Source organism: Zeugodacus cucurbitae, chromosome 3 (genome assembly GCF_028554725.1).
Source record: "Zeugodacus cucurbitae isolate PBARC_wt_2022May chromosome 3, idZeuCucr1.2, whole genome shotgun sequence".
Classification (NCBI taxonomy): Eukaryota; Metazoa; Arthropoda; class Insecta; order Diptera; family Tephritidae; genus Zeugodacus; species Zeugodacus cucurbitae.
In genome coordinates this window covers 3,378,120-3,394,752 of record NC_071668.1, presented here as the reverse complement: position 1 = coordinate 3,394,752, position 16,633 = coordinate 3,378,120, and the positions used below count along the sequence as shown (strand labels likewise).

The 16,633-nt window shown below is 29.0% G+C and overlaps 1 protein-coding gene across 1 annotated transcript in view; it reads left to right on the top strand.

Annotated features, from left to right (window-relative positions):
• Positions 1-1,835: 1,835 nt before the first annotated feature.
• LOC105213060 (ATP-binding cassette sub-family G member 1) overlaps positions 1,836-16,633 on the top strand; it is a 44,453-nt gene continuing 29,655 nt past the window's right edge. Inside the window, exon 1 of the mRNA XM_054228110.1 lies at positions 1,836-2,569. Coding sequence (XP_054084085.1) covers positions 2,523-2,569 — 47 coding nt within the window. The 5' untranslated portion in view covers positions 1,836-2,522. The remainder of the gene's footprint in view (positions 2,570-16,633) is intronic.

Here is a 16,633-nt window from a genome sequence, read left to right as displayed (position 1 = left end):
AAGATGAGTCCGCATTGTCAGCATAACTCCTGACAGGATCAACCAAAATGAAAAAACAAAAATAAGTGTTTTAGGGAAAGACCATAATCTCGTGCTTGAACGAAGGAAAGACAAAAAAAAGTGAAAATTTTTCCAAAAAAATTAAAATTTCGTTCAAATTTGCTTGACATTTTGTTTTTTTTTTTTTTTTTAAATGGTTGTAATTGAAAAAAAACATAAAATCCTTCGTTCAAGCACGAGTAAATTGTATCTCGAACACCTTTCATCAAGATCGCTTGTGTAGTTTTCGAGAAAATTTGACAACCGACTTTGAAAACACGGTTCCGAGAAAAACGCGTTTAAAGTTTTGAATAACAATAGTACTTGACTTGGAGCACACATTTTCCAAAAGCTGTATCTCCGAAACTATTATTCGGATCGAAAATTTAGGACAATATTCTTGATATGTTTTAGAAATTAATAAGCCAAAAACCAAAAAATCGATTTTTAGAATCTACGAAACCCATGTAACCCCTTAAGTTGTTTAAGTCTTTTAAGAAATTTAATTAATTTTTTTTTTAACTTTATTTATTAATATTTTTGTCTCAAATTTTTTTATAAAATTACTTTTTTTTTTATAAAAAATATTATAACTGAAATGTATCCCTTTTTAATCAAAAGAAGTAATGAAACTAGTTTAAAAATTTTTCAGTAAGCAAAGCATATCAAATATATTTATGAAAGAACATAGTAAACACTCGCATTAGACCGAAAGCTTGCCAAAAAATTACTTAAAATTTATACTAAATGCCTGGAGTCCTTAAGTTATGTTATATCGTGTTACTTATGCTCCTTGGAACCTTTCTCAATGCCTATAATCTACTTGGTTCAGATAAGACTTCACAGTGACTGAAAAAAATACTAGAAATTCAACTAATACTATCCACGTTTTTTTAATTTTCATTTTTTGGCAAAATTCAAGTCAACATAAAGCCAAAAGCAGATATCCGATATTTTCTCTCTATAGATGTAGCTATTTATTCCAAAAATATTTCTCAGTCACTCATACGCCCTGTACTTAAGTGATGCTTCAATCTTTTTCACGCTACCTATTTTATGTGCTGAAGCTTACAAAGCTTTGCAATGAAGAGCTTTCATTGAGAGAGCTTTCTATATGCCATTTGAAAGAAGAGCTTTTATATGTAGAGCTTTTATATGTAGAGCTTTTATATGTGGAGCTTTTAGTACACACATACAAGTAAAATATGTATAGACTTAACGACGAAATTTTTTGAAAGCTTTAGAAAAATCTTAAGTATGCGATTGTAACCATTTAAAAGGAAACTGTATCAAAGATGGAAGAGCAAATGTGTTTTCATATGATATAAATATCTATATGATATAAATATCTTGGCATACAAAAGAAAGCTTCTCGAAAATTATTATACTTTTTATAAAATCGAAATAATTATTATTCTAGGATATAGCACTGATACAACATCAAAAATGTTTGAAACCGCTTTAAAGTGGTTGATTCATTTGCCTAAAATCGATTTCAGAACCGAAACTCAAAAGTGGAGTCAAAAAGTATTTAAAGAAACTACCTCGGTGACCCCTCGCTTCAATTTAGACCAAAATTCCACAACTAGGCTGGTCTTCCTACAAACTCTTCTAACATTTTGCTGCATTTCTCCTACTCAACTGCCTGCCACAACTAATGCAACGCCGCTCTAACGCACACAGGCGCGTTTCGACGTTTGGCGGCGGCGGCCATTGTCAGCCGCAAAGTGCAATGTGCAAAATGCGCTCAATGCACGAGCGCCAACGAGTGGCAAATTCAGTCTGTCGCCGACAGTTTCCCAAGTAGGTGTGGTGCGCTAAACCAATTGTTTTCAGTGTGAATTTTTAGACGATTCTTTTTTTTCTTTTCACAAAACTTGGGTGCCTAAGTGTACATACACGAAGTGATAGCTACGGGTGGAACAAGTCGTGCATAACGCGCCAAAAAATGTGACAACAACTTAGCAAGCGTAATAGCAAACTAATAGCGAACTAAATTCATTTTCGTTTCTGTGCAAACTGTTTTGTGTTTTTTTTTTTTTGTTTTTGTTCGCTGACACTCAAGCGGCACTTGCCACTTGTTGCATGACCGCACACGATAAGTTGGATAAGCTTATCTAACAAACCAGTTATTTATTTCTCGTCGTCAAATTTTCCGCCGCTCTGCGTACAACCACAACAACACAAACAAGCAACTGCAACAACACACATGCGAGAGCGTAATCGCTTATGTATTTGACAGTAATTTGCTCGCGTGCGATTTCTCCAAACGCCGAAACGAGGCGCCCGACCCGGCCCACACCAGCAAAGACCTTGCTGCTGCCGTCTAGCGCACAGTTTGTTCTTCGCCAGAGTTATTGACCCTTGCCAAACGAGATTTTTCGCATTCTACAACAAACGTTTTACGGTTTTTCCTTAAGTGCGCGCAAACTTTTCGTAAGTACTCGTTTCGTGCGACGTTGTACGTGTCGGCAGGGTTTGAAATGGAACGCGATGATTACGCTTTGAATCTCGTCGAAAAGAATAACCGGTAAGTGGAGGTCAAGTGGGTGTAGCGCACGGCTAAAAGTCAACAAAGCGCCGACAATTGCGCACGTTCAATGCAAAAGTAGTCGCTTTCATCTCTTCTATTTTTCTTTTCATTTATCAAATACTTAACACTTAAGTGGCTGGGAGCGAAACCAGCTTTTGTACTCCATAGGGGGCGTATTATTTGTAATGAGTGTATTTGTCGCATGTAATCATTACGAGGATTTATTGCTGTGTAAATGTTTATTATTATTTTTATTAGGTCTACAACTTTGCTTCCGCCGTTTTCCAATAGATGTCTCTAGGGTCAAGCACTGGTCGATTAAATCGATTTTTTTGTATATCGATCATTTGATCATGACCATTTGTGTCAACTCGATCAAATCGATTAAATCGTTTTATATCGATCTTGGACATTTGTGTCAACATTAACCCAACAAAATATTTGTAGAGATCTGTTTGCATCCCAAATTTATTCTCAACTGAAAATGTCACTTTTTGAAATGTCTTTTTTAATTCCAAGAAAAGTGCGGCTGAGGCTCTTCGACATTTGTAACAGTTTTTATAAAAAATTTACAAAAAAAACGGCGGAAGCAAAGTTGTAGACTTAATATTTTTTAAATTTTCAATTGAAAATTGCCCGCATGAGTTCGTTTTAATACCTTTTTCAATAAAATTTGATTTTAAATTTTCGAAATAAAATTTGATTTTAAAATGAAGTATAAGAATTTTGTATCAGATATTTTAGAAATTACCCTACATTATTCCAGTTTTCTTTCTCTAGTGATTCACAAAAGAACCATGAACTGGTATAAAATTTCCCGTATAGTATTGAATAGCAATCTGTTGTGAAATATTTTCTTTAATTTGTTTGAAATTTATTTCACCAAGCTCCTTCGACTATCACGACTTCAGTCAATTATCAATATTCTCTGTAATACAAAGTATAATTACCTATTAGATTACTGGACATTTTTTTATAATTTTTTTATATATTTTAGAAACCGTTATACTTTTCTAACTAAATTCCACATTTTTTCTCGAAAACTCATTAACTATACCGCTGACACAGCAGGTGATCTCAGCAATTATATGCGTAAATAATTAGAAATTAAATGTGAAGTATAAACAAAACTAAAGCTAAAAGCATTCGAAATTATAAAATGCCGACTTAAATAAATATTGAAACTTTATAAAGTATTATATAGTCATAAAATATGCAGCCGCTTAAATAGTTACAACTACAACGCCATAGAGCACGTCGTACATGCTTGTTTAAGTACAATTATTTTTAATTGCTTTAACTGTAAAGTTCTAACCACTTTATTTGTCATTCCGCTAATTGCATTTAATTGCAACCGTATGCTGAAAGTTATAAGCTTATTAGAAGTAGTAGCGCTGTGTTAGCATATGTTTGTAGAAATAATTGCATTACAATTTTGCTGCGAAAAGGTAAACAAGTTAAACATGTTCGATTCGCACGGTACAATGTTCGAATTCTACATAATTATAATTTATTTATAGTATGTGAGTTTATATGTACTAGTATTTGCTATAATTATGTGCAATTCTTCAAAAATTTGTGGGGAGACGAAGCGAACATGCAACTGGTATAAATCATATAAAGTGGTTTAACCAAATATAGTTCGAAAAAAACAAGTTTGGTCATTTTAATACGATATTTACACAAAATAACGAATCGAATAAGCAACTGGTATAAATTAAATAAACTGGTATAAATTAAATAAACTGGTATAAATTAAATAAACTGGTATAAATCAAGTAAACTGGTATAAATCAAATAGTTTGAATAAAAAGATGTTTGGTTGCTTTAGTGAGCTATTTACACAGAATTACGAATCAAACAAGCAACTGGTATAAGTCAAATTAACTGGTATAATCAAATATATTTCGAAAACAATAGGTTTGGATATTTTAATGAGCTATTTACACAAAATGACGAATCGAATAAGCAACTGGTATAAATTTAATAAACTGGTATAAATCAAAAATCAACTAAACTAGTATAAAGCAAATATACTGATATAATTATGAATAGTTAGAATAGAAACATGTTCGGATATTTTAATGAGGTATCTACACAGAATGGCGCATTGAACAAGTAACTGGTATGAATCAAATAAACTGGTATAGCCAAATAGAGATCGAATAGAAATAGATTTGAACACTTTAATGAGATATCTATACACAAGAAAGTTTACTGAGTTCAATTTACCGACTTTGTTATTGGTAATGTATGTGAACTTTTATTAAAAATCAAAGCTTAGAAGAAGAGAGCAGAGAAGTAATGAATTTCGTTCTAATACATTAATTTTGAACTATATTAAATGGTTAAATATCAGTTTCAAGCATATGTCAGAGTTACGGAAGCATAAAATATAATGAATTCACAACTGAAAGCGTTGAAGTCCCGACTTTTACTTCTGAAACTTTCTTTAAGGCGTATTTTGCGCTCCACGAAATTATAAATCACAAAATGAAATCTCTTATGAATATGCACCGAAGTATATGCATGAGAGCATACAATTTTCTCCCCATTGAAAGCAAGAATTCATGCAAGTAAGAGCTCCAGCCGAAAAGCAACAAGCAACGAACGCCAACAGCACTCAGGCGCAACAGAGAAACCTAAATAGAAAAGTAGAAAGGCCTACAAAATAAAACGCGAATTGCGTGCGAAAATACACATCTATACACATACATATATGTACATATGTATATATGGTATACTATTATATTCCAATTTTCATACATAACTATGGACGCTCAAGTTAGCATGACAAACTGCAATTCGCTTGGACATTGGCATTACTTTTCGTGTTGTAACTGCAATTTGTTATAAATATATTAGAAAACACAATGAAAGTTATGTAATCAACGCTGTTTCGCTGGAAACACTCAGATATACATACATGCAAGTATATATTTATATAAAAATGATGATATCCAAATGTTTACATGCTCGGACCACCCTAATTTTTACATATTCACATTTTGTGTTATAGTTTGGGGAGCAAAAAGCAATGACCTGAAAATAACTACATGTATGGTGAAACCAAAATTTGAGTGTTCATTATGAGTTGTTGTTGTTGTTGTGTAATAGAAAATTTAAACAAAAAGTTGTGAATGATTTTCAAAATATTTAGTAGTGTATTTATGGAAGTACTCTACATTCAGAAATGTTCTGAAAACATTAAGTTTGCTCAGGAGCTTACCAAATGTGAAGAATGTTTGGTACTCACTTCTAAGAATTTATAATTTGACTTAAGACAGCTCATCATGTGTTTGTTCATTTGGTGTTAGCACTTACCCCTAAAAAGAAAAAAAGATAAGTATGAGATATTTATTTGGTTGCTTCAATTTTTCCTATCAGAAATAAATATTTGAAAAAACCCCGATCAACTAGGTCGTGGTCTTAAGATTAGGTTACTCGACGGAAACGAAAACAAATCGTGTTCGATCGAACATATGTAGTTGAGCTTATAAGTTATAACCACTGTGACAATATTTTATAAACAGTTTTCTGTCGATCCAGTTCTTCGAATCAACAAGTGTTTTACCAGCTTCCTGACTCAATGTAGCCCCATAACAATGATCTAACCAAGTCCATCTTTATTCTATAAAACTAGTGCATCTTTTATATGATTCAGAATCCTAAAGATCGTCCAATTGAAGTGATGGATCGACGCTGTTTGGCTTATAACATCGACTTGCTGGACTCATTCAGCTTATAGTTGCGCATAAAATCGTTCGTACGTGATAATAAGGTTAGAACCATCTCTAGTTCTAAAAAAAATGTAGGTCAAAACAAGTAAGGAAGGGCTAAGTTCGGGTGTAACCGAACATTTTATACTCTCGCAATTTATTTATTCAACTTTATTAATATTATATAATACACAATTTGACCCACATATTCGTCATATATATTGTATAAAGTCCATTGAAAGTTGGAAACCCTAATATTAGGTTAGAAGCACCGAGGTCCCATGTTCGATACATGGGGCCTTGAAAACCAATGGTCCGATTTCGCCGATTTTTAGAATGGGGCTTCCACACTATAAAAGTAGTAGTGTAGTAGTGTGCAAAGTTTTGCATCGATATCTTTACTAGTGCTTACTTTATATATTGTAAAGTAAACGATTCAGATTGTCTTAAAATTCTGGTATATAGGAAGTAGGCGTGGTTGTGAAGCGATTTGGCCAATTTTCACAACATATCATTGGGATGTAAAGAAACTATTACAAACCTAGTTTTATTGAAATCGGTCGAGTAGTTCCTGAGATATGGTTTTTGATCCATAAGTGGGCGATGCCACGCCCATTTTCCATTTTGTAAAAAAATCTGAGTGCCATTTCTAATGTGAAATTTAGTGTTTCTGGCGTTTTTCCTTATTGAGTTAACCGCTTTTTAGTAGTTTTCAACATAACCTTGTACCTTTAGTAGTTTGCGACATATGCCCCTTCCTAGTGCGATCCTTCATACCAAATTTTATCATACCATACAAAATTTTTTAATTTTATCTTTATTTACAGCTTAGTTATGGCACTTTAAGTGTTTTCGGTTTTCGCCATTTTGTGGTCGTGGCAGTGGTCCGATTAACCCCATTTTCGAACTTAACCTTCTTATGGTGCCAAGGAACGCGTGTTCCAAGTTTCATTAAGATATCTCAATTTTTACTCAAGTTACAGCTTGCACGGACGGACGGACGGACAGACAGACATCCGGATTTAAAGCTGTCACATAAGCAATTTAAAGCGCCACCAACCACGCACTATCTTAAGTTGAAGAAGCAAATCGCATTTATCTTGCAAAATTCAACTAAGCTCTTGCGCCTTAGTGTAGGCAACGACAGCTGGGGAGCAGGTGCACCACTTAAACTTTCACATTTCACTTAACTCATGGCTGGCTTTCGCAGTTATTTGCTGCATTGTAAGCGAATAACTCGAACAGCTGCAATTTGCATAACTTCACAAGAATCGAAATTGAACTTTGCCTGAAATATGTCGGAGGAGAAAAGTTTTGTAGCACTACATTTGTGGCGCAGTCAAAGTCACCAGTGAACCGCAATTTCGCAGTTATTTCTTTGTTGTGGTGGTGCATTTGTAATGCACTTATCCTCACTAGAAAAGTTAAAAATGTTAAAGTTAGTGGAATTCAATTTATTTTTTGTTTTGTTTCCAGGCAAAAGAGGAAAATATGTCATGGTAGAACAATTGTAGTAACAAGATTTTGAGTAAAAAGAAAGAATACAAGTTTCACAGAAGATTCTTGAAAATAATTTCACTATACATACATGCATATATAATTGTTTGTATGTTTTAGTGTCAGACTTTGTGAACAATTTATCCACCCAGAGCATAGCAATGCTTCCAAAAATTTACTTTCAAGTGAGATTGTGGAAAGTACGCTTACAGTTAGTTATATGAGGTATGTTCAAAAAATAACGGGAATTTTTTTAATTTTAAATTTCGCATTTTTGGAGAGTTCATTCAACTCAAGTACGAGTATAACTATTTTTTTTTCAAAAAATCGAAAATTCCCGTTATTTTTTGAACACACTTCGTTGAATATCAACTTAATAATTTTCTTTGTTTATTTTCATTATTCTCTGAAATTTTCAAATTTCTTTAAGTATTTCAGCGCAATTTTACTGAATTTTAAGCTTTATTGTTTAACAACTCAACATTTAGTAGTCCACTCACACACACACACGCATGCTTATGAGTTCTCAGCAGCTAATCTTTTGTTTAAACGCTACTTTTCGCAATAGTTTACAATATTCATATTTTATTTTTGCATTTTGTTGTTGCTTTTACTGCGTAATACAAGTTGTGCATAAATTGTAACCTCATAGCTCAAACATTGACCGACAAATTACAAACACACACATGCTTATATGAGCGCAAACATGAATGTGTGTGTGTGTTGGTGTGAATTTCTGCTTGAATGCCTGCACACACAAGCCATGGCTATTACTTGCGCACATTATGGCTCATCAACAGCAAAAGTCGACATTTTCCAGCGTCATATTGGCACTTCTGCCAAATGCCGCGCCGCGCGTTTTCACCCGCTCGCGGTCGCACGGCTTGCCTTGCCGTTATCTTGCTGCGCACATTTTCAAGGCCTATAAACACATTTTCATTAAAAAAATATATAAAATATTATTATATTTAATATGAATTATGACTTTAATGTGCACACGAGTGTATGCCATAGCCATTACCATCGCACTTACAATTACATTTACAAAAACAACAGCAAGTGTTGTACAGAAGTTAAATTTCACACGCCGTTGATCCACATACTTAAATACATATCTACATATTATAAATCTTTACTTATGTGCTTTAAATTCGCTGGCTTTTAACAGCGAAGCTCGAGTACTTAAGTCAAAACAAATGTGTGTGCAATTGCCAATTTGGCTAGCTAACTGCTGGTAGCCAGTGAAAATAAAGCCAAAAACTATGCCAAAATACGCGACATAAACCATATGAAGATTATAAATTGTTGTCATTTGTTGTTGTTGTTGGTATATAATATTGCGTAATTGCTTCTATTGCTTCTAGTAAGTTGCCATTGTGTAGTACAGCACGCCATTTGCTTGCTATGTATATACCAAAAGTCAGTTTTAAATGAGTAATGGTCTACAGCAACAGTTTATTTTTGTAGTATTAAAACTAAATTATCTTTAATTTCAAAGTAATTATAATTTTTTGTTTAAATTTTGCAAAACTGCTTTGCTAATCTTATCTTAAAGTCCATTAGATCGTGGCAAATTGCAATATATACTCTCGTAAATTTACATTTTATTAGTACTCTGTTTATAAGATTTGACCCTCAGACAACATTTGAAGATATGCAACCTTCTGACTACATATCTTCTGTTTATTAAAGTTGAAAAATGGTTCTAAGACGAAACTATCGCTATCACTATAACATTATTTACGGTTGCCATTGGATCCAACATGAGATCCAACAAAACTATTGTATTTAGAAACAATTGATATGATTTTTACAAATATTTATAGTTTTGGAGCGATCTCTAGGAACGACTTTCCAACTTATATATATATATATATATATATATTTGACGTAGGAACCGCATTAAGCGATTATAGCCGAATCCACCAGAGCGCGCCACTCATTCCTCCTTTTTGCTTTTTGGCGCAAACTAGAAACACCAATTGAACCCAACTCACTTTCCACTTGGTCTTTCCATCGGAGTGGAGGTCGTTCTCTTCCACGGCTTCCTCCGGCGGGTACTGCATCGAACACTTTCAGGGCTGGAGTGTTTCCATCCATTCGTACAACATGACCTAGCCAGCATATCCGCTGTCTTTTTATTCGCTGAACTATGTCAATGTCGTCGTATAAATCGTACAGCTCATCGTTCTATCGTCTGCGGTATTCGCCGTTGCCAATGTTCAGAGGACCATAAATCTTGCGCAGAACCTTTCTCTCGAAAACCCCAAGAGTCGTCTCATCGGTTGTTGTGATCGTCAACGCTTCGGCGCCATACATCAGAACGGGAATAATGAGCGACTAGTAGAGTTTGATTTTGGTTCATCAAGAGAGGACTTTGCTTTTCAATTGCCTACTCAGTCCAAAGTAGCACCTGTTGGCAAGAGTCATTCTGCGTTGGATTTCAAGGCTGACAATGTTGGTGTTGTTAACACAGGTTCCCAATTAGACGAAGCTATCCAACTTAAGGTATAAAATAATGAGACTGGTAAAGTGGTGAAAAAGATCATATTTTCGAAGATCAGAAACACACCACGGTCAAACTAACCCCTCGTAAGTCCTCGTATATTAACTCACCACACCCAAAATCACCAAACATAAAAAATTTCGAACCAAAAAGTGATTCACTGAATGTCAGGAATATCAATATATGGTAGTGATACAAAACCAACTCAGCCAGTTTTCAAGATTTCGGTGAGGTGTATTAAAAAGTAAGAGTTGAGCATTATTTTGACACTCGCTTAAGAGAAAACAGTTCTTTTACTACAAAACAATGAAAGACATACTGTTTTCTTAATTCTTTTCTAAAGCCATTTGTATTTTAAGAGCTTATTTTTATAAAAAAAAAATTCTTCATTTCTGCTTCTAAATTATTGCACAACTTACACATAATACAATAAAAACGGGCGCAAAGTTCGTATAAAATTTTTTAAATCACTTATATAAACAAGTAAAGCCTCTTTAAGCAGCTTTTCACCATATTAGCTGCCGCCAGTTTAGTGATAAGCACTGCAAATAAGTATGTATATACAATATATACTATAATCATTTAATATAATATCAGGAATTAGCTTAAACAAAGAAACTTGTAGTGTCCGACATGAGCAATATATACACTAAGGCTTTGACAACAATGCAATTACACAAGCTACTACAGAAGGCTGAGCTGAGCGTTCAAAGTTTAATACCGCCATACAAGCTTAATGAAATCATTACAATGTAAAAATAAATAATTGTCGTAGTTAAATACTAAGTATAGGCATTGTAGGAAATACATATGTATAAAAATAATTGATTTGCTTGCTATCTGAGAAAATTAGTCACGGATTGCTTTTGTAAGTGTATTTGTTGGAGGCACCCTGTAATTAAATGAAGTACTTGGAGATTGTAAAAGATTTTCTGTGGAGATATCTTACTAGTTGTCAGTTGTCAGAATTCTGACAGAAATACACCAGTCTCAAATGAGTTTGAAAAATATAAATAAATTTTGGAGTTTTGGAGAAATATGGGTTTCAAGTACCTCTGATATTGTTTTATAATCTATACAAGACTGGTCCTTTTTTAACTAGTACTTTTTAGAGTAGTTCATTTTTTTCAAAAATTTTCTAACGGCATTTTTTCTTTGTAGTTTAATAATAAAGTACTTAAATTAAAGTTAACAATTGTTTAAAAGTCAAAATAAGCCAATGTTGCGCCCATTTAGGATAACAGATGATAATTTGATAAGCACCAGGCTTCATTACGATGTCTTACCTTTTAACAAAGATATCGCCTATTTGTAAGGGGAACTCATGAGCAAATTACCTCAAATAATTTGAGGTGCCCAAAAGCTTTTAGCTATATATACTCATATGTATGTAGTCCCACCTAACACCTGCTGTATGACATCTAAAATTCATAAATGTAATACAAAATTCCCACTGAAAATAAAATAATAAAAGAAAAAAGTAAATTTCAAAAAAGCGGCATCAATTTTATCGAAAGAACACAGAACTTCCGCCAAAGTAGAAACCATAAAGCAAATATCTAAATTACACACTAATCTTATCAGCAGCAAAAGCAATGCGACCTTTAAACCGCTGAATTTTTGAAAACATTGAACATTGATAATTAGCTGATACAACGTCACAGCGTACGGTCATATATACATATATAACATATACAGTTATTTATATGTAGTAGAGTTTATGTGTTTATCACTTTATAATTACAGAAAATTATTAGAATTTTTTTCTTTTTTTTTTGCGCAAAGTCCAATGAAATATAGCAATAAGTGAAATAAAAAATGTGAGCTGCTAATCACAAATACTCAAGTACTGTTATAAATATATAGAGTGTAGAAAAAAATTGTTTAAAAATATGAGTAATCAGTAAAATTTAATAAATATTATTATATTTTGCTGATGCTCAATGAACTGTTGATCAGCAGTGGCGTATGAGTACATTAGCAACAATATTGATTCGCTGACAATGCACTAGAATTATCAGTTGTTATTGATTATACGGAAATATACGTATTGCGTTTTAGTGCAAGGATGTTGTTGTTGACGTATAAAATATTATTCAGATGTGCAAAAATATTTATTTTTTATTTGTTTTTCTAGAAAAATCAATTGAAAATTTTTTTCAGAAAAAAATATTTTTGTTGAGCAAATAATTAAATTTAAAATAAAAAAATATATACAATTTAAAAAAATAATAAAAACAAATTAAATAAATTTTTTAAGCCAAAAATTAAATTTAAAATAAAAAAATATATACAATTTAAAAAACAAATTAAATACATTTTTTCAAAAAAATAATATTTTTTAAGCAAAAAATTAAATTTAAAATAAAAAAATATATACAATTAAAAAAAAAAATAAAATTAAAAAAATATTTTTGTTGAGCAAATAATTAAATTTAAAATAACAAAATATATACAATTAAAAAATTAAATAAATTTTAAAAATATATACAATTTAAAAATAAAAATAAATTAAAAAAAAAATATTTTTGTTGAGCAAATAATTAAATTTAAAACAAAAAAATATATACAATCAAAAAAAATTAAATACATTTTTTCAAAAAAATATTTTTTACGCAAAAAATTAAATTTAAAATAAAAAAATATATACAATTAAAAAAACAAATTAAATACATTTTTTCAAAAAAAATATTTTTTAAGCAAAAAATTAAATTTAAAATAAAAAATATATACAATTAAAAAAAATTAAATAGATTTTTTCAAAAAAATATTTTTTAAGCAAAAAATTAAATTTAAAATAAAAAATATATACAATTTAAAAATAAAAATATATTTAAAAAACTTTTTTTGTTGAGCAAATAATTAAATTTAAAATAAAAAAATATATACAATTAAAAAAAATAAATAAATTTTTTCAAAAAAATATTTTTTAAGCAAAAAATTATATTTACAATAAAAAAATATATACTTTTCTTTTAGCAAAAAATTAAATTTAAAATAAAAAATATATACAGTTAAAAAAAATTAAATACATTTAAAAAAAAAATATATTTTAAGCAAAAAATTAAATTTAAAATAAAAATATATACAATTAAAAAAACAAATTAAATACATTTTTTCAAAAAAATATTTTTTAAGCAAAAAATTAAATTTAAAAAAAATATATATACAGTTAAAAAAAAATTAAATACATTTAAAAAAAAATATTTTTTAAGCAAAAAATTAAATTTAAAATAAAAAAATATATACAATTAAAAAAACAAATTAAATACATTTTTTCAAAACAATATTTTTTAATCAAAAAATTAAATTTAAAATAAAAAATATATACAATTAAAAAAACAAATTAAATACATTTTTTCAAAAAAATATTTTTTAAGCAAAAAATTAAATTCAAAATAAAAAAATATATACAATTAAAAAAACAAATTAAATACATTTTTTCAAAAAAATATTTTTTACGCAAAAAATTAAATTTAAAATAAAAAAATATATACAATTAAAAAAACAAATTAAATACATTTTTTCAAAAAAAATATTTTTTAAGCAAAAAATTAAATTTAAAATAAAAAATATATACAATTAAAAAAAATTAAATAGATTTTTTCAAAAAAATATTTTTTAAGCAAAAAATTAAATTTAAAATAAAAAAATATATACAATTTAAAAATAAAAATATATTTAAAAAACTTTTTTTGTTGAGCAAATAATTAAATTTAAAATAAAAAAATATATACAATTAAAAAAAATAAATAAATTTTTTCAAAAAAATATTTTTTAAGCAAAAAATTATATTTACAATAAAAAAATATATACAATTAAAAAAAAATTTAATACATTTAAAAAAAAAATATTTTTTAAGCAAAAAATTAAATTTAAAATAAAAAAATATATACAATTAAAAAAACAAATTAAATACATTTTTTCAAAATAATATTTTTTAAGCAAAAAATTAAATTTAAAATAAAAAATATATACAATTAAAAAAAATTAAATAGATTTTTTCAAAAAAATATTTTTTAAGCAAAAAATTAAATTTAAAATAAAAAAATATATACAATTTAAAAATAAAAATATATTTAAAAAACTATTTTTGTTGAACAAATAATTAAATTTAAAATAAAAAAATATATACAATTAAAAAAAATAAATAAATTTTTTCAAAAAAATATTTTTTAAGCAAAAAATTTAATTTAAAATAAAAAAATATATACAATTTAAAAATAAAAATAAATTAAAAAAAATATTTTTGTTGAGCAAATAATTAAATTTAAAATAAAAAAATATATACAATTAAAAAAAATTAAATAAATTAAAAAAAAATATTTTTTAAGCAAAAAATTAAATTTAAAATAAAAAAATATATGCAATTTAAAAATAAAAATAGATTTAAAAAAATATTTTTGTTGAGCAAAAAATTAAATTTAAAATAAAAAATATATATAATTTAAAATACAAAATAAATACAAAATACATATATTTTTTATAAAAATATTTAAAAATTATATAAATTGCTACAATTTCTTTCAATCCATACCTTCATGCCTTCAAAACTCCGTTCTTCACCTATAACTGCTTTGTTATACCCCTCAAGATCTTATATGCCAGTTATTCGCACCTAAACATTCATCTTCTTCCATTTTTGAACTTCGCTGTAAAGCTGGGAGCAATTGCTGTCGACCTGTTTCTTCTTTATTAAAGTTTTCGGAGATGGCATTCGAAAACCGCTATTTATACGAACAATTGAGTTCACTGTCAGGGTTAAGCGCCAGCGCTAATATGCACCTATATACATTTAATATATAATATCTACCCATATACATTTACATGGCATACTAACTGCATAAATTTTACAATACTCAATAAAACAATTAAATAAAAACAAGTTTTTGTCGAAAGACTTAAATATGTAATTTATTACAATTTATTCAGTAGGCTTGCTCAGTATGTCAGACACTCAAAAGGGCATATATTCTTGTATGTCAGTGAAACTAAACTGCATTCCAATGATGAAACAAGTTTATGTCTCAAGCACCGTTACAGAATTCTTGCTTATAGTTTTACAAAATAAGCATAATTTTGCTTTTTTTATATTTTAATTTTTTTTTTTGTTTTTATTTTGCTTTTGCCTTTTATTCGCATTTCAATGCATTTTTCATCGCGTGAACTTTGCACAAGCCGGAAATGTTTAGCCACTGACACAATTAAAAGCGATTACAATGGCAAATGTGTGACGCTATGAAAACAGGGTGTTCATATTTTTTTTTTATACAATTTTTTTTATTTATTTATTTTTTATTTTTGCTAAGGTTTAAGTGTTTTTTGTTTTACTTATGTTATATTTTTATTAAATTTTTTTGTTAAAAAGATCACAATAATAGTATATTTTTTTTTTTTGTAAATCTATGCAATTATTTTTTTCGCTCTAAATTATTATTGATATTTTTTTTGGAACTTTGGAAAAATATTATATTTTTTTTTTTTGCAAAAATTTTTATATAATTTTTCGAATTATTTTACCGTTATTATTTTTCACTAAATGCTAAATGCTTTTCCTTTAATTTACAAATCTCAAGCATTAACAAGCTCTTTTTATTTTATTTTTTTTAGTTTTTGTCAAGGTTTGAGATTCTTACAAGGTGATTACCCTGTTTAAGCTTTCCAGCTTCAGCGCATCATAAAATGATTTAATTTACGCCTTGCTTTTAGTAGATGACATATATAGGAATATATGCCTTTAAATACAATTTAATTTATCGTATGCTTCAGCATAACCTCAAATATGCGTATATAAATACAACTCTGCAATTGCATGATTCTAAATTCAAAAGCTTCTATAGGTCAGGTTCAGCAGGAATTTATTTCACTTTTTACTGCAAATATGTATAAACCATCTATATCAAATATGTTTCTCGAAACGATTCTGTGTTAACCTAATTGAATACGCTTGTTAATTGCATTTAATTAAACTGTGAAGCAAATTTTGTCAATTGAAAATGACACGCGAATTCTAGATTTTCAATGCAAGTAAACGAGTCGGTATTCAATAATAGTAAATGCATGTTTGCTTAAACAATTTCAGATTATCATGCAAAAATATTAAGCTGTCACGATTTACGAATTTATTTTTTTAATTGATTTAGAGATGATTTAACAAAGAGGCACAAAGTGTGATAAATATATACAATACTAGAGATCTCTCGACGGAAATTTTGACAACCACCTAATACCCTACTATCAAACAAATTTTTGCATATTCAAAAAATTATTCGAAGAAGTTCAAATGTTCAAAAATCGGGTTTTGGGGATGAGAGGGTACAATAGACTGAAGGTCGAAAA